At 41.1% G+C, this 18,318-nt stretch overlaps 1 protein-coding gene across 2 annotated transcripts in view; it reads left to right on the top strand.

The window, feature by feature from the left end:
* The window catches only part of ttc7a (tetratricopeptide repeat domain 7A), a 70,322-nt gene that overhangs the window by 8,433 nt on the left and 43,571 nt on the right, over window positions 1-18,318 (top strand). The window contains exons 1-8 of one of the 2 annotated variants that reach the window (XM_033613135.2): window positions 182-256; window positions 1,248-1,434; window positions 6,616-6,779; window positions 6,897-7,065; window positions 13,323-13,453; window positions 14,212-14,336; window positions 15,598-15,676; window positions 16,048-16,217. In XM_033613135.2, coding sequence (XP_033469026.1) covers window positions 200-256; window positions 1,248-1,434; window positions 6,616-6,779; window positions 6,897-7,065; window positions 13,323-13,453; window positions 14,212-14,336; window positions 15,598-15,676; window positions 16,048-16,217 — 1,082 coding nt within the window. In that variant the 5' untranslated portion in view covers window positions 182-199. Of the gene's footprint in view, window positions 1-181; window positions 257-1,247; window positions 1,435-6,615; window positions 6,780-6,896; window positions 7,066-13,322; window positions 13,454-14,211; window positions 14,337-15,597; window positions 15,677-16,047; window positions 16,218-18,318 lie in introns of those variants that run through there. The other variant, XM_078160632.1, reaches the window with a different exon arrangement.

Raw genomic sequence — 18,318 nt, forward strand, 5'->3', positions numbered from 1 at the left:
GCATGGCACTTTGCTGTGGACGAAGCATTTAACGATGTGACTCATCTTGACAGAGACAAACATCTTTGAGGTGACACGTTGATTACGTCATCAGGGGGCGTGAAGCAGCGGCTCAGCTGTCAAATCTTCACCGCGCAGGATCACGTTGTGTGCTGGAGTATACAGAGGGGAAGGAGAAGCGTCGATCTGTGCCGAGCAAATGTCAAGTTTCCAGAGAGAAAATGACGCTGCTAAATCTCTGTTCAGGAGGCTCGAGGTTTTATTTTTACGTCATAAAGTAGACTTTCAGTGAAACCCCTCAGTAGTGACTGACCCCTGTCTCCCCCTGTATTTACACCCTGTGCTGTGGATGTGAAGACAGGTGTTTATTGTTGTTCAACTGCTGGTGTATTTTCCCTTTATCCCTCCCATTTAGGAGCACTGGTTTGCAGCATAGTTCTCTCTGCCTGGTTTGTAGCCTACAGCCCTGCTGCTTATACATGTCACAGTGCAATAGCTGACAGATGTATTATTTTGTATCTGAGCCAGGAGGTTAGCCGGCCAATGCTGCTGAACCCAGATCAGGGAGCAAGCCATGCAATTACAAATTGATTTTTCCAATGAACTCATCATTTATGAAATGAACACTATTAAAAGTAAAACAAACACCACCATATATGCATGCCTCCTGTCTCTTTTTGGCTTCCTCTCTGCTGCAGAAGAGCATTGCTTTCTCCGCGTTACTGTTTAAGCCCTACCTGATCCAGTTAAAGTGTTAACGGGAAAGATTAAGGACATGGCAGGACACCCGTCATTTTACTTCCGGCAGCTACAGATCAAGCCCTCTGAAAATGCCACAATAATTTCAAGAAATGCACCTTTACTGACAGAGGTCACTAATGCACTGACAAATGCCATGCATAGGCTAATAGTGCATTGTGTTAAGTATGCATTGTAAGTGCTGCAAGATGACAGTAAAGAAATAACAAGAGGGTTCATGCTGGAAAAAGATGAGTTTACTTTGGTAAATAGTGCAGGGATATCCTTGTTAAATAAAGATTCAGGCCAACTCTTGGTTTTATTATAAATTAATCAAGTAGTTCCTATAATAACAATAACATTTTAACAGTGAAACATATTTCCACAGAGCAAATTAAGTCATATTCCTGTATTTACTTTCGCGCTCCTGTGTGTGGTGACCTTTTGTGCCTGTAACCCACACCCCACCCCTCCGCACTCAAAGATTACACATTTATTTCTCCTGCTAGTCTGCAGTCACTCCCATCGTGTCCGGAGAGTACAGTCACCACCGGGACAGAGCGGCGATGGCATCCCGGGTCTCCTTCACCCAAGTCCGCCTGGAAGCGGAGCTGGAGCGCTACCGGGCCGAGTGCCAGTGGGACAAGATACCGATGATGATCGAACAGATGAAGCTTGCGCGGATCCACGAGGACGGTGAGTGATCTCTGCGCACCTGGAGGGTTTGAAGCTGAGTTGTCCCCTGTCGCCTAACTGATCTGCACACTGCGAAAAATAACGATCAAGAAGAAGCCACAGGTTGAATCTCGTGTCTCCTTTAATAAGTGACAAAAGTTATTTAAAGTCCACTTATTTTAGAGAAGTTTCAGGAAGTTGTTTCCAGAGTATCTTAGTTGTCAGAAAAGACTTGCTCTGGAAACAATGAGGATTTATTGTGTCTGGATTTGTTCAGCTGATTTGTAAAAAAGACTCAGTAAGAATCTAAAGTGTTTGTCAAGGATGGATATGTATTGCAGTGCACGGGTTTCACTGCATGTATACACAAGCTGGACTTTGGACTCTCAAGATAGTGTGTGTTACTGTACTTTAGGTTTCCTCAGCAAATTTATTACACAAATAACAATAATCATAATCATTTGATAGACATGTTGCTTACATCTGTCCCACTGGGTGAGACCAGGGGTCAGAGAGGGGTTGCCGGATGGCTCCAACAATCAAATGTCACTCCCTGGAAGTTTACAGTATACACACTGAAAGAGTGTGAGCATGATCAAAGGTATCTACACATTGTAAACAGCCCTCATACAGGATGTATCTGGCACAACCTCCTATATCTTACACAAAACATGGTTTTCCAGTGCGCAACCTTGAACTCATTCCACACTGTACGTGTGCTAGAAGAAATGCAAACACACTTATCACTGTGTAGCTATACTTTGCCAAGTCGCTAATGGACCTGCCTCCACCTCTCACCTTAGCAGAGTAAATATGGGTTCAGGTGACTGGACTGCAGGTCCGCTGTTATTGTACCCATAACAGGCTGATAGTGCCGAGCAGCAGTTTCTCCCTGCCTGCACATGCACTGGAGTGTTAAATCAATGTGGTATTACTGTGCGCATGCATGGGTCACATTAGCTGATCTGACAATGAGTGTGCATGGAGGGCACGGTGCACCAGGACAGGAGCAGTGGTTTTAGACTGGAGATAGAGGAACTTCATGGTTGGTAAAGTAATAAGGAATCAAACTTAGTGAAATCCACCCCACTGTAAAACAGTTAACAGCACTCTGCATTCTTAGGTCTCATGGTGGGTGAATTATTTTACTTTAGATAATTAAAAGTAATTTGATGTCAGTCAAAGAGAAAGGGTTCTTGTTCACCTCTGGTAAACAATCTCCAAGGATAAATCAAATGTTGTTTTGGCAAATACACATTTCAGTAGTAGCTACTATTTAGGATGCTGAGGTCATGAGTGCCCGGTCTCTTGTTCTGGGAATGTGGGGGTTTAGTAACCCGTGGGGAATTTCGTTCTACAGTTAAAATGGCTATTTCATAGGCCAGTTGTATTTATAGACTCGGTGCATTTAAGGATAATCTGTAGAGTTTTCTTGTAAACAAAAAATGTAAGTTTGAATCAGTGTCTCTTTTAAAAAATGTATTGCGTGTGTTTTGAAGTTCTAGTAAACATCATGAATGCATTTCCTTTCTCATAACACATTTGCACACATTTCTTGAGAATTTTAAAGCTCCAACAGAGTTTTTTATGTTTGCTGCAGTCTCCTTCATTCAATTCAGTGTTTCCCCACAATATTTTTAACCTTAAAAAGGCTCTATGCAAAATTCGGCACGTATGAGTTGTCATAGTTCTCAACATGGAGGTAGCTGAGCTGGTGGCTAGCAGCTAATATTGCTAACTCCTTAAACAGCACTAAACAATAACAACAGTGCTGACAGGGTTAACAGTGTTGACCATGGATGTATTAAGAGACCTGGATACATCATTGGAGGTGGGACCCTGTTCATTCCTATGAAAGTTGCTCAGTGGCACATGAAGCCAAAAGCTCTATTTCTGCTGTAGGAAATTCCCCGGATGAACTGCGCTGCCTCTGCATTATTAGGGCCATACAGCAGGTGCACTAGAGACTTCTGCCAGCTAAGATGGCTAACTTGAATTGGGATAAAATGATTTAATCTTTCGGCTTTTCTAGACTTTCCAAATGTTATGGGACTGAATGGATTAAATCCTAACAGTGAAACGAGTCATTTCATGGGGGTTGTGATGCTCAAAAAAATGTATCCACTGATTTACAGATGTCCCCTGCCCAATGTAAATCTATGGGAAAAAGTCTTTTCGGGCCCAGTGGCATCATGTGATGGACCCAGAAGTTGTAATTCCACTGTTTGGCCATTATGAAAATGGGCTTCAAAGCCTGGTGCACTTCCTGGGGGCCTGGTCTTGAACAGGGGGCAACCAGAGGGTGGGTGCTATGCTTCTGCGACAACGCCATTCTGATATAAGCAGTAACCGCTGTATGAACGTGGATCAAAGCAGCAGCAGTGATGAACTAGATACACACATGAAGTAACATGCTTGTGCAGCCTGACTGGCTCACCACAACAAACTAAAGAGAGGCTCAACACACACAGAGGTGGCGTGACTTTATTCTTTGATCAGGACACCATCACAAATTGTGATTTGTGATATTGGGCTTTATAAATAAAATTGATTGATTGATTGATTGATTACTCCACTATATCTACATAGCATTGCTCCTATATTAAAGGGCCAGTGTGTAATATTTGGCATGGTTTATTGTCAAATCTGAATCTGACATGTATGTACGGCAGCCTGAGCGGACAATCCAGCCAGCCAGAGAACGTGTTTCGCGTGTATAAATAAACCAACGACGACAGCGGAAGGAAGGAAGAAGGAGGAGGAAACAGCAGAGAGTGTTAGTAGTTCATTGACAGAGAGTAGTGAAAAGTTTTTTTAGTTATAAAGTTTGCGAATGGACCACACTCACCACGCAACAGGAGAGAATGAACCCGAACCGCCATCTGCGAGGAAAAGAAGACGCAACTTCACTCCTTGTGATGCACTCTCTGCGGCCCTTTTCCTCCTGATGATATATCTCCCCAACAATGGCAGCACCGAATCCCATTCTGTGCAGCAGAATGGGAGCGGAGGATTCAGCCTCTCTTCTCGCCCGCTCAGCATCCAACACATGGAGTTCCTAATCTGTATGCTCCGGCTCAAACAGGTATGGCTCTGGGTCTGTGTCCACTTCAAGAAACTCTTCAAAATTGCGTTCAGAGTCGTCCATTGCAGCTACTATAGTCCGGAGATATTGCTAGGCTAAATAAACAGCTGAGCTCTGTTTACAGGCTACGCTGTCAGTCAGTGTGCGGGCTGGAGATTGGTGGAGCAGAGAGGGGAGGGGGTACCTGCTAGGTAATGTAAGTGAGTATGTGTGTATGAAGTGTGTCCGTTACGCTAGAAGAGTCAGAGTTTGGGACAGAGTCTTTTACACCCTGGAGTGTTACCGGAGTTTTTGGAGTGCTCAAATAAACGGGCCTTTTTCCCGAACACTACTCTGGTTTCCTGCTCGTGAGTGATTCATTACAATATCGTAACATGGTTTAGATTTCTAAATAAATATTCACCTCTTCGCTAGATAGACCTACTCCTGAAAAACTCGTGTCTGCGCAAAGCTTTTTGTCCCTACGAGGCCACCGTCATTTACCCGACGGGAGGGGTGAGCGAGTGAGCCCTGCAATCTAGAATTTGACCACTGATGTCACTGTTTTCAACCCATTTTACACACTGGCCCTTTAATGCTTTGAATATCATGTACAAAACCTTAATTAGTGGGAAATAAAATCTACGGGAACAGTATTTAAAGAATTATTTTAATAAATAACTTGTGGTATCAGGTCAAAATAGTTTGAGCATAGGTTTGTGTATGGTTGCCTCCTGCCTAGGCATTTTTAAAATCCTGGCCACAGCCCTGCACCTATTTCTCCACCTGCAGCAGACTATAAACCAGCAATAACAAATTTTGGCCACAGGGGGGCAGCTGAAAAGCTCAGCACTGACATATTATCTGTCATCTTTCAAGTTGATGCAGCTGATACATGTGCGTATTTACAAAATCAGCAGATATTCAGCATTCATTTTGAGCTTTCATTTGGAGTCATTTCTCCTGTCCATTTGAATGTAAGTCAAATATTTACTCTCCTTTTAGCTCTGTTTGGTCTCCACCGACTCCTGGGAAATACCCAGCTCTTTAGCTGCTAAATGCTCTACTATTTTACCTAGCTAGTTGCTAAAATTGTGAGCTGTTTGATGCTTGGCAGGACTGTAAAGTGGGTTTTAGAGCTTTTTTTGCAAAAAGACTTGCCAAGGTTGATGAGGTGTTGGACTGAACCAAAACAAATAAAATATGGGCTGCAAAACCAAATACCTGAAACATGCTATAATTATTTTGGCATTCAAGTTCAAGTGACCCATTTTACAAATAGCAACATGATCCACTGATAATATAAAAAAGTGATTGTAGCCACATAAACTATTCTCAGTCAGAAAGCTGTTGCACAATTATCATCACTGCTTTTCTCCACATAGGTACACAAAGAAATCACAGAATGATTGCAGAGATTCACAGATAAATGAATGTTTGAGAAAGCTGTTTTTCTTTGACCACTTTATCTTCTTGCATTGAAACAAACTGGCCAACTATACTGTTACCTCCTGGTTACGTATTGCAACATCGACTCTTTCCAAAGTCTAGGCTCCAACTTGTGTGAAATCATTAAATAACTCTTACTGTAGTTATGGGCTGAGGCACGTCCTGCTGTTTATCCTTCACCTTCCCCTCTCTGATAGGTTTAGCCTTGGCTGTGCAAATAAAACTAACTGGCAAATATGTCAAGCATATCAGGAGGACATAAACACTGCTCACAGAGTTTGCGACAGAACACACACACACATAGAATGCAAAAGCTAAACAGGAAGGCTTTAATCGAGTGAGTGTGTACACAAAAACTGAGGTTTACTACTGGACTTTGAAGGCCAATCAGAACCTACTATAAGTAATATCTTCAGTGTGCAGTAGGTGGACGTGGAGTGCTTATCATATGATTACAATGATAAAGCTATTTAAGGAAAGCATGAGGAAAATGGAAACTGTTGCTTTTAAATAGACGTCAGGACTGTGGCATATTTGAACTCCTCTCCCTGAGCTGGTGGGAAATGTTGTTTTTAATGGACCGAGTGAGGTTTGCTTTGGCTACACAAAAATATGACCTGTGACCCTGAGCTCAGACCTACTCCCAACAAACTCAGTTTACTTCTGACTTTTTCAATCCCACCCCCTAGATGACTATGGGATGCTGCTGCTGGCTGAGGCGCTGCTGGAGGAGTGCTTGCAAGAAAACATGGACCTGTTACGAAGCTCCACACCTTTGATGGACAAGACCCAGCCCAGGCTGTCCCGGGCGAAAGGCCACCTCAATGCCATTCTCAGCCGAGGCCGTCTCACAGTCAGTTCCTTCAGGTCACCCTGTAGTTGCAGATTCCTCTCTCACAGGAAGCTTTTATATAAATGTTTTCCTTTGTGTCACTTTTTGCCAAACTATTGATTTCCTCTTGTCCTCCAGCCCAGGTATTTGAACGAGGCTCTGCTGCTGATGGCCAAAGTGCACTATGTGCAGGGTCGCTACCGGGACGCCCAGGGAATGTGTGCCAGGGTGGGACTGGAGGAGCTGACGCGGGATGAGCAGCCGACCTACCATCTCCGCCTGCTGGCTGAAGCTTTTGTCATCAAAGGTACCTATAGGGAAATTTTAGTTTCTTATAGCTTGGTTTGTATTTTCATTTTTTCCATTATCACAGTAAGTATAAATGCTCTCTGTGCTCCTTAAGTAATGCTGAGACCTGCAAAAATGGTCACAAAAAGTCATATGGGTGAATAAAAACACAAGACGCCAGATCATAACTCAGATTGTGAACAACCTCCAGGTTAGCCAAATTTATTTGGAAAAAAGAAGGCTAAAGGTAAAAATACTACTCAAACTGTCCATCACAGTCTATATACAGACTTCCTAGTTCAGTTCAACCTACACTACTTAAAGGGATAGTTCTGGGGCTGTATTCACGAACATTCTCTCAGTACACTCTCAGAGAGCTCCTAACTTAGCCTGAACATTTTTAGTAAGGCGTCCTAACTCAGGAGTGATTTAGGAAAGTTCTCAGCACAACTCTGAGCAAAGAAGGGACAGAAAGTGAGGGGGTGTGGTTATCCCTTTTGCTAGGTATGATGCGTTCTTTAACAGATATGATTGGTTGTCAGAGACACAGCCTGTAAGGTGTGGGGACACCCAGTGGAAATGGAATGAACTGCTGACTGTGAAAGTGCTGTCATTGTTAGTGTGATCACAGCTGATGGAAAGTTGAGGCAGACAGAAGTCATCACTGCTGCACTGTTGCATTTTTCCAGTTTTTCCAAATATCTTAATGTTGTGATCAATTTATTTCTTAAGTTATAGCATTTATGCCCTGGACGAGAAATGTGTGCTTATCCCTAATGAGATCGACCACAAATATTAGCGCTGCACGGTCTAATCTGTAGCATTTCGTTTACTCAGTGTCATCCAGTGTTTGGAGATTTTTTCTCTTTCTTTTTTCTCTACCTCTTTGTGTTTCTGCTATTTTCTCCTCTGCTTAAGAAACTTCTTAAGCCTCTCAAAAGTCCTCCTCCCTACTCCCAACAGTTTTCACTTTAGGAGCCTTTTTAAGGTCTAAGATGCTATGTGAATAACCATAAGTGCTCTATCTTAGGCAACTGGACTTGCTTGAGTTACTTGACATTGCTTGACGTTTTGCCTCTCATCCAAGAAGCTTCTTCAGTTCTTAAGGACTGGTGCGGAGTCATGAGCTTCAAACTCTTTGATGTTGTGAACCCTTACAGAGTTGTTGAGGTCACATGTGAGTCGTTGACCCACCTGACCATCTTGTGTGTCGTTAGGGTTAGATTGGTCCATCTAACCATGACCTGGATGACTGAGAATCTTTACCTTTTGTAAATAACTTTCATCTTTACAAGGACCTAGTCTTAATTTAAGAGGAAATTCTGAGAAAAGGTCACAATTTTAAGAATTCTCTTAGAATTTCATCACAAGGAGCAACTCTTAGCACAAGGTAGCTTTCTTAATACGGCCCCTGATCTTTTGAAATGGGATTGTATGAGGTACCTATCCATAGTCAGTATATGACATACAAAAGATGGCGGTTGGCCCGTCCCCAGTTTGGAGAAGCAGGCTGGAGTCCGACCTGGAAGCTAAGCAATGTCCAGAGGTAGCAATATGTATTTTAGCCACCTGAAAAAAGTCCCACCTAAAAAAAATAATAATTCAATAACAGTTTAAGTGTATGCTATATTCAGAGTATTGTCCCCACTTAAACTGTCAGACAGTGATTTCTGACAGGGTATGAAGCTGTTATATTGCTCTCTTGAAAGCCAGACTCCATTAAAAAAAAGTAATTTAACATCACTGAACACAGGAGCTGCTGGTCTACTGTTGTCTTGATCGCACGGTTTGTTTCATGAAGTGACTTTGGTGTTTAAAGTGGTTAGTTCAGATTCACCAAAGTCAGGCACCCTTCATGTCCAACAGAAAACAGGCCTACTCTGAGTCACTCATCATTTCCATCCTCTTGTTCACTGCTCACTAGCAAAAGTGAAAATGAAAGCCAACCCCAGATTCTGGAGCAAGCTCTGGCATTTCACCTCACTATATTTGTATGTTTTTTTGTTGTTGCTGTGTTTGTGATTTTTGTAGCTTCCTCTTTGAAGTCTTACCTCACCTTTATGTTGTTATTGTCAGTGTGTATTTGTTCATAAACGTCCCAAACACTGCTAAATGAGAGGAAGATATAGGCAGAGGGCAGAGCTTTATAAGTTTATATATGTTGTTTAGGAAAATCCTGCACAGTATACCTTTCAAAACTCATTCAAAAGGTAATCACAAAGTCACAGTACAATAAAACCCACACACTAATGCAAGGGACAGATAGGGGGCAAAGTTGCAATGACATGAAGCAGTAGGTTTCATCAGGTATTGAGTTCGAATTTTTGGAAGTGCTCGCATAAACAACACCAGCAATACAATGCAGTTCTCAACATGTTCAAACACTGTGTTTGCTAATGCTTTATGAGGATGTTAATGTGTTCAACACGTTTTTATAGGCTTGAAGATTATACATAGCATTTTGGTGGGTAAAACTGAATGTAAAGATAAACCGGAGCCTTGTGTTACCTGTCGCTGGGATTTCAGCCTGTTTGGACATCCATTACAGAGCTGCACAGTTTACATTTACAGCAGACCTGTCAGCTCGAGCCTTCAGTATGCCAAGGCAGCACTGAGGACTGGCATGTTTCCCTGAAAAACACTGCAGGCAAGACTGAACAGCTCCCTGCATACATTTCCTTGATGATTCCATTCCTAATCCCTTTGCTAGGAGTTATCACAGCCCTAAAATCACAATGACCTTTTATGGGGTTTAGAAGTGGAAGTGGAAGGGAGGAGGTGGGGAGACTGATGAAATTCAATCTGTGGAAATGAATGTAACATGGCTGGAAAACATCAGCTTGATTGGACACATACTTCTGTCAGTGACCCCCGGAAAGTGTTTTTGTTTGAGTCTTAACCTCAGCTTGTGGATGACACTGGTGATGTGAAAATGTGGTCCATGAAGACGACCTTTGTGTTTTGTCTCCAGCTGCCTCTCCTGAAGAAACCTTGAGTAACAACACCTAAATAATAACGTCTAAAATGGGATGGACTCAGAGTGAAGGGACGACATAAAGCTCTTGTGGGAACAGATTTAGAGCAACTGGCAGATTTCTGTACAGATGCTGTTTTAAAAACCTGATGATTGTGAGTCATATGTCGAGGAAGCATTTACTGTTACTCACAGTCACACATGCTTTCAAGCTGTCTGACGTCCAAAAATGTAGTTTCGCTTTAGCAGAGTATGTTGGGGTCACTTTAAAAAGGTGCTTTTTTTCCAGTCGGATACGATCAAGCATTTTGTCTATTCTGAGACGATGAGTAGCAGCATTATTCAAGGTCAAAGGTCACATCCACACAGCATTACAGTGTCTGTAGTGCTTTGAGCTCTGGATAATCGTGTTACACCCATCATCATCATCATCATCATCATCATCATCATCATCATCATGTTATTAAATTCCCTGTTTCCTGATTATCGGACATGACCTCATGTTCATGGAACTGAGGAGAATTTTATTACAGTAACTGTAAGATTTTGATTTCCTTTGATTGTTTTTAAATGATATTTACAGTGGACTCTTACATGCTACATGACATAACAGATCAGGTCCTTTGGGGGTTGTGTGGCTCCTTCCCATAATGTTTTGTGTGCATATTGTTTTGGGAATGAAATCAGATGTGAATATTTGGATGAAGATGTCTTGTCTATCGGCAGCTGTCTGCTTATTTGATTAGACCTGGCATCTGGCCTGAGGCTGCTGCGGTCTAGAAATGTTCCTGTAAGCTCTGTTTATTTGTACCAATAAGTCCGATAACAGGCATCAGAGCCGGCATCTGGACCAGGAGTGCCCTGCTCACTTCTTCCTCTGTATTCAAGCATCAGCAGTGCATCCATCTGCGCAGCACAAACTGCCTCCTGACTCCAAATAGTGCCAGATTAATGTATATTTTATCATTTGGCCTCCACCCGTACTGCAGTGGTGGAATGTAATTAAGTACATTTACTAAAATAATGTAAAGTTTTAGGATACTTATACTTTACTTGTGTATCTCCATTTTATGCTACTTTCTATTTCTACTTCACTACAACTACAGAAAGTGTTGACATTGTGCTTTTCTGCAAACCATGGATTCTTTACATTGGTGTGTTTTATATGTTTCATATCAGCTTTTCCAAAGTGACATAGTATAGGAGCTGACTTTGTCATCAGGAGGCAAAGGGGATGGTGGATGACGTATTGCCTTAAACAAACAACAATAACCTGTTGTGTTTTAGCTTGTCATCGCTGTGTTTCAAGTGTCTTCATAGCCATCAAATGTGTGTGTATTTTAGTGACCCATCCCTGTGTTTCCACCCAGTTTTAGGGTACTTGTACCTTGTACTTGTGACCCATCTACCACCCCAACCTGCCTTCTAACTTCCTTCCAAAATATGTTGTGGGATATATACAAATTTTGGGGCACTGTTTTTCTCAGGAAAACATACAAACACTGCATGAGAAAAGCCTGTATAATAACAAACAAATGTAACATATCCGTAGTTTGCAGAAATGTACAATGCTGACATTCATTCTGATGATTGGGGTGACATCTCAGAGGCAAATATTGTACTTTTTACTGTTATTACTTTGTAAATGTAGGTTATTGTTACAAAATATAAATGAACTAATAGGTTGTAATGTATTATTATAGGTTAAGCCACCCTGCAGTGTTTAAACTAATTAAAATGAGCTCCACCTTTACCAGCTGCAACATTAAGGTGATGTACACATGAGTTCATCAAAAATTATAATTCAGTCTTACTGTCTGTGTCTGTGTGGGTGTATCTGTCTGTGTCTCTGTTCCACGTCTTTCTCCTCACTGACTTGGTCAGTCCATGTGAAATTTGGTACAGTGGTAGAGGGTCATGGGAGGATGCGAATGAAGCAATATTACATCAATTGGCCAAAGGGGGGCGCTATAGCAACCGATTGAAATTGCAAACTTTGAATGGGCATATCTCATGCCCCGTATGTCATAGAGACATGAAACTTTGCACAGAGATGCCTCTCCTCATGAGGAACAAATTTGCCTCAAGAGCCCATAACTTCCGGTTGTATAGATTTTCCACCATTTTGAATTTTTTGAAAAACACTTAAAATCGATCTCTTCCTAGGAAGTTTGACCGATCTGCATGAAACTCGGTGAACATAATCTAGGGACCAATATCTAAAGTTCCCTCTTGGCAAAAGTTGGAAAACGTCATAAAACTGAGCTTCTATAAGGCAATGAATATTGTGGAGGGCGTGGCTCATCACATAAAGGTGTATAACATCTCAAGGGTTTCACCGATCACCATGCAACTTTGTAGACATATGACCACACATAATCTGAGGGGACCCCTCCATTATTGATCCGATCAAACAAAATGGAGGCACTAGAGAGCTAATTTCTTATCTAGGCCTAACCGCCATATGGATTTTTACTAAACTTGGTAGATATGTAGAACAGGACGCCTCAAGGTGACTGGAGAAATTTAACAACAGAAAAATGTTTAAAAATGGCTAAAATGTGACCGATCACTGTGGCTCCCCCTGTGGCCGAATGTTGTTGTTTTTTTTCTTCTAATTTTTGGTATGACTAAGTCATGGTATGGTATGCTGTACATAATCACGGAATTTGTCAGTGTGTCATTCTGTCAGTCAGTCATTCTACCAGTGCGCCCCACTTTTAAGTCAATACAACATATAAACACTTAAACTATCTGCCTTTCAACGTGCTACCTCAACTACTAATGTACAGTTTTAGCCTAACTATCCCACTATTGGCAATGGTACTACTGTACTTTCAATAAAGCAATCATACTATCAAATTCACAAAAACTCTGTCTGAATACATTGCTCTTCTTAATGGGTTCAGTTGACTATTTAATCTGCAATTTCCTATGACCTGTATCCTAAACACACACCATGTGAAACTGTACTTGGGCAACTGTGCACTCAATGGGTATGGACTAGTAATATAATATATATGATTCTGACCACACTTTTTTTTAACTTTAAAACTTAAAGTTCTTTAAGACAAAAGTAATAGCATCAAAATATACTCCAAGTTCAAAGTATATTTTGATGCTAATAAATTTGTACTTTCATCTCAAGTAAGATTTTAAATGCTGTATTTTTACACTGTAGTACGGTGACTTTATCTCAAGTAAGAATACTTCTCTCTCCAGTGTCATCCTCTCTATTAGTAGCAGCTTTTTGTTGGCGGATGGTAGCAGGTGGTGGTTTCATGGGTCTGCTTGTGTTTCAGGTCTGTCTCTGGACCACCAGACCGTCTCTGCAGTGTCTCGTGTCCGTCTGTCAGAGAGGGAGGAGGAGAGTCTGTCCTGTTACCTAAAGGCCTGTGATGCTTCTCTGTCCTACCTGCAGGAGCTCGATAAGGTGGAGTTTCATACATGTAAAGTTTGCATGCAGTGTTCATCAGTTCCCTACTTGTTTATGGGTCTGAGTTCACAGTTTACCCTTTGTTAATGTAGGTTTTTTTTCTTTCTATTTACTGGTCTCCAGCACTGTTTAGTTCTTTAACATTTTCCAGAACAAATATTAAGCACTAGTTTGTGGTTCTGTATCTGTCAGTGGTGTAAAGTAACTAAGTACATTTAAGATACTTGTACTTGACTTGTATTTCCATTTCCATTTTATGCGATGTCATATTATCACCCCACTTAATATATTTCAGATTAAAATTTGACATACAAAACATTTATGGAAAACGTTTATGGAATATGATGCATTGTCGTAGATTAAACTGATCAGACAAATATAGGGTAGTTATAATTAGTTCCACCACAACCAATTTCAAAATTAAATTATTGCTTACATGTGACTGCATCAATAATAATAATAACGATCTGATAAAATAATAATTAGGGCCATTCTGATTTTATCTATGTTCATTCACTCTGAAACTAATTTGCTGTGCTTCTCTACTGACAATATTGTGGAGCAACAGTCAAAAGACAAAACCCAGAGCATTTAAAGGGACGGTTCAAACAAATTCTAGACTGCTAAATAGCACTACAGGTGAGAGGAAAAATAGAAAAAAAATGTATTTTTGATTTTGGGGTGAACTGACCCTTTAACAGTACTAAAGGTTTTAGAAATAGTGAGCATAAACTTTGTTGTGTTTGTATTTTAAGGTGGTAACAACACCCAGCACCAAGACAGCCAAAGCCGGTCTGTTTCCTCCACCTGTGGAGATCGAACTGGGCTACTTCGTACAGGCTTCCTTACAGAGTGCTTACCTTTGTCTGCTGCAGAGAGGGTGAGTCCACCAAACCTATGTCAAACACTTCTTGCTGTCAGCATTTTTATTGTCTTTAATTACAGTAAATTGAATCACAATTTGCACGAAACAATACATTTAAATATAATCTCTTTAATTATAATTATGATATATTATAAATGGTGTGACATTGGTATTGTCTTTCACCACCACTGTCCTACACACACTCAACACATAGACATACACAGTGTCTGCCTTTTCTGCTATATGCCTCCTCTGTTTCAAGTAGAAGAAGAAGTACTTTTAAAAACAAATCACCTATGAGCTTCAATACCAAGGATGCACATTCAGTCATAATAAAATACCAACTGCCTTCAAATTGATTTCTGTTAGGTAGTCTGTAGTTGGCTGGAAGTTCTAATTTATCTCCCTGTGTTTACATTACATCACTGCTTATGCACTGTGATTAATGGTTGCAGTCTTTGCTTACTCAGCCTGAATTGTAATGGAGGGAACCTTGAGCTTTTTCATCTGTTTTACAAAGTGAGCAGGAGAAGAAATTAAAGAAAAGCTTTCAAGCACCCTATGACCTCAGTGCAGCACAGATGCATTTTGATTTGTGACCAGCAGGTGTCAGTGTTGCTCTTGGACTCGCAGAAGCATAGTAGTGTTGGACTGTCACTCAGATTCCAGTTTATTAGAGACACCCAAGCTTGACTAATGCTGTCTAATACAACAGCTTTGCAGTAACTTATGACATTACGTCAGGGTTGTAGCGATCAGTTTTTCTTAAATATATATACTATAAACACTGAGATCAAGAACTTATCAAGTGACGCCTGGGTAAAGCCTAAAAATTAAAGAGATATGATAATAATTAACGATGATTATTGTGATAATAGTAATAATGACATAGAAATTTGTTTTGAAAATAACAAGGATGTAAATATACATTCATATAGATTACAGCATAACAAATTATAAATACCTAAATAGATTCTAAAATATCCAGGACTCTCCATTAAACTGTTATTAAGGTCAAATCTTTTACCATCAATGACGTAAATAGGTTGGGCAAAATTGTAGTCAGAACATCAGTGGTGTTGTTTATGGCCTCTGTACGTGCCTCTGTAAGCAGTCTGATATTAACAGTTTATTTTCTGTTCTTCTATCTACCATACAACATGTTTGTTAGCTTGTTCTTCTGCATATTTATTTTTTCAATGTTACACCTTCACAACCTATATATCATACAGATATACGCCTACTGTGTGTGTGTGTGTGTGTGTGTGTGTGTTAGTCATCTTGCGCAGGGTGCTCACCAACTGCGTAGGGTGCTCAGGGTGGTGGAGTCACGAGGGTCTCAGAGCTTCAGGAAGGTGAGCTGTCATACACACACACACACACACACAGACACACACACGCACAAACACACACACACACACACACACACACACACACACACACACAAACACACAGTTACTGTTTGCATTTCTAGCTGCTAAACATTCGTCATTCTATAGTGTATCAGGGCAAGTGTACATCAGTATGCCTACACTTTATACAAGTTAACCCGGCCGGCAATTTAATGATTCATATTTAAAAAAAATCTACACAATAATGATGGAAAAAAAAATACTGTACACTGCTTTGAGCACAGAACTACTACATCTTAATAAGTACTCTCATCTATATCCTCATCTACACAGAATTTACAGTAGTACAGTAATATACAGTTGTTTCCTTCTAGTCTGCAGCAAGGAAGCTAGCAGAGGTGCTGCTGAGCTCCGTGAGTGAGGACAGCTACTGGCCCCCGTTGGGCCCCCCACCCTCAGCCTGGCTCCACAGAGAGGGAGCTGCTGCCTCCAAAGACGCCATCTACCCCACTGTTAAACCTCCACAACGTTACGGCACTGACTGGTTTGTTTGTTTCATTTCTATGTCACTGCCTGTTTTTTTGCTGCTGTTGTTGTTGTTGTTTTTGCTCGTGTTTCGTCTTGTTTCTCATCCAACTGTCAGTCTACTGAGTGCAGTGGCTTTACCCAGGTCTAAAATTAAGGAGGGTGATGCCTCCCGGGATTACGTTTTGTTATTCCTTTGTGTCAGCTCACTATTGTGCCCACAGCAGTTCTCTCTAGGTGTCAGTTTCCTTTGTTGAAGTTGCACTTTCAGCCATTGTGCTATCAGTTTTGTCCAAAATACTTTCCTGCTAATAACTGTAGCACTTGGCAGTTGGCGCCAATCCTCTTTGTCAAGTGTTTTTTGTACTAAATGAGTCATCATCGGGGAGGCTTGAATCTGAGTCACGTCTCTACAAAGTAAAAGTGCGCCTGTTCACATGGACAGTCAGGTAACAGACTTTCCCGAGAGTGCTCGTAGGCTAGCAGTTTACATTGGGTCATCCAGGGTGAGGAATCCCAGCACACCCAAATTATCTCACACACCTCTCCTCCTCTTATCACTGTGATGTAGAGCTATACTTGTATCAACAAGAAGAAAACAACAACTACTACACAGCTTAACACCCACCTACAACCTACCTGTGAAAATTCATAGGGCAATGAATTGGATTTTTCAGTCATGGTCTGACACACACGTGATTATGTAGTCACCTAACTGATTAACTGCCATCATTATAGGTGTAGTTTTCAGGGGGGGTTATAGCCCCCTCAATAGCCCCGATTACATACAGACAAAATACAGATACTGTAAAAAAAAATATAAAGAGTGGTTTAAGGTTTAAAACAGCCTGTGCATTGTAATAAACAAGCATGTAAAAGAGCATGCATGCTCAGTCAGCTCACCCTGTTTAAATACAGAAATAAGAAAATAAACATCAGACTGATAAAAAATGTGATACTGTAAGTGTAACTAGACTAAGAATGATAAAACATGCACTGACCAATGCGCCAGTGATTTCCTTAAATTCTTTCCTCAGCAGTTCGTGATGTGTTCGGCTGGACTGGGAAAACAGAAATCTGAAGCTAAAACCAATTACCTTAATTACCCTGTAATCACCTGTGCGGGGTCAAGGAACACAGCACACAGCTGTGTTTAAAACCTTTTACAGTTTTGGACTAGCTGAACCCTTTCTACTTCGCTGCTACAGCCTGTCAGATGTGAAATGACACAGCAGCCTCTGAATCTTTTCCATAAACTGTATAAAATAATGGACGTAGCTGCCCAGACATCACCCACTGGTTTGTGGACTCCTGTTTTGAAACCTTGAGGTCAGTATTTCGGCCATCACCATCTTGTTTTTTTTGGAGCCAGAAGTGGCCATACTTTGATGAGAAGGTGGAGCTGTGGAGGAGGGTGGGATGAATCTGGCTCACAGACTTTGGTGAAGCCTCACAGACAGCGTGCCACTCAAGGCAGCTGCACCCTTGGTCACATGCAACTTAAAGCCTTGATTAAATGTAAATTTAGATTAAATTAGCTGTAGACCAAAACCATTTTTTGTACCAGGCTGTAAACATGTTTGTTCCTGTTGTGAAGTTGAGCATTATAACATGGAGGCCTACTGAGATTTCTGGAGCCAGCCTCAAGTGGCCATTGAAAGGTACTGCAGTTTTTGGCACTTCCACGTTGGCTTCTTCTTCTTTTTTTTTTTTTTGCTGCATGGTCTTCTCACATGTTGAAAGTGGAAATCATACTATGACATATCACAAAAAGCAGAACAAACCATAGCATTATATAACATAACATAACATAACATATCAAGACATGACATTGCACAGCATATGACATGACATGACATGACATGACATGACATACATAAAGGGACATAATATTCACAAGGGATGTGAATGTCCTGACATGACAGGCTGGTTATCTGCATCAGCACACTTAATTGTGTCAGCGTTTTGTTGCCTCCTTTCTACTTTTCCCTCTTTGCAGGGATCCTGCGCTCGTTGCTCAGGCCCTGCAAGCCATACTTAGTCACCACCACATGACTAATCCTGCCCACACTATCAAAAGTGAAGATCTAAATCCATGTCTGAGATTAGAAGGAGAGGGG

The sequence above is a fragment of the Epinephelus lanceolatus genome, chromosome 17, assembly GCF_041903045.1.
Source record: "Epinephelus lanceolatus isolate andai-2023 chromosome 17, ASM4190304v1, whole genome shotgun sequence".
Lineage (NCBI taxonomy): Eukaryota > Metazoa > Chordata > Actinopteri > Perciformes > Serranidae > Epinephelus > Epinephelus lanceolatus.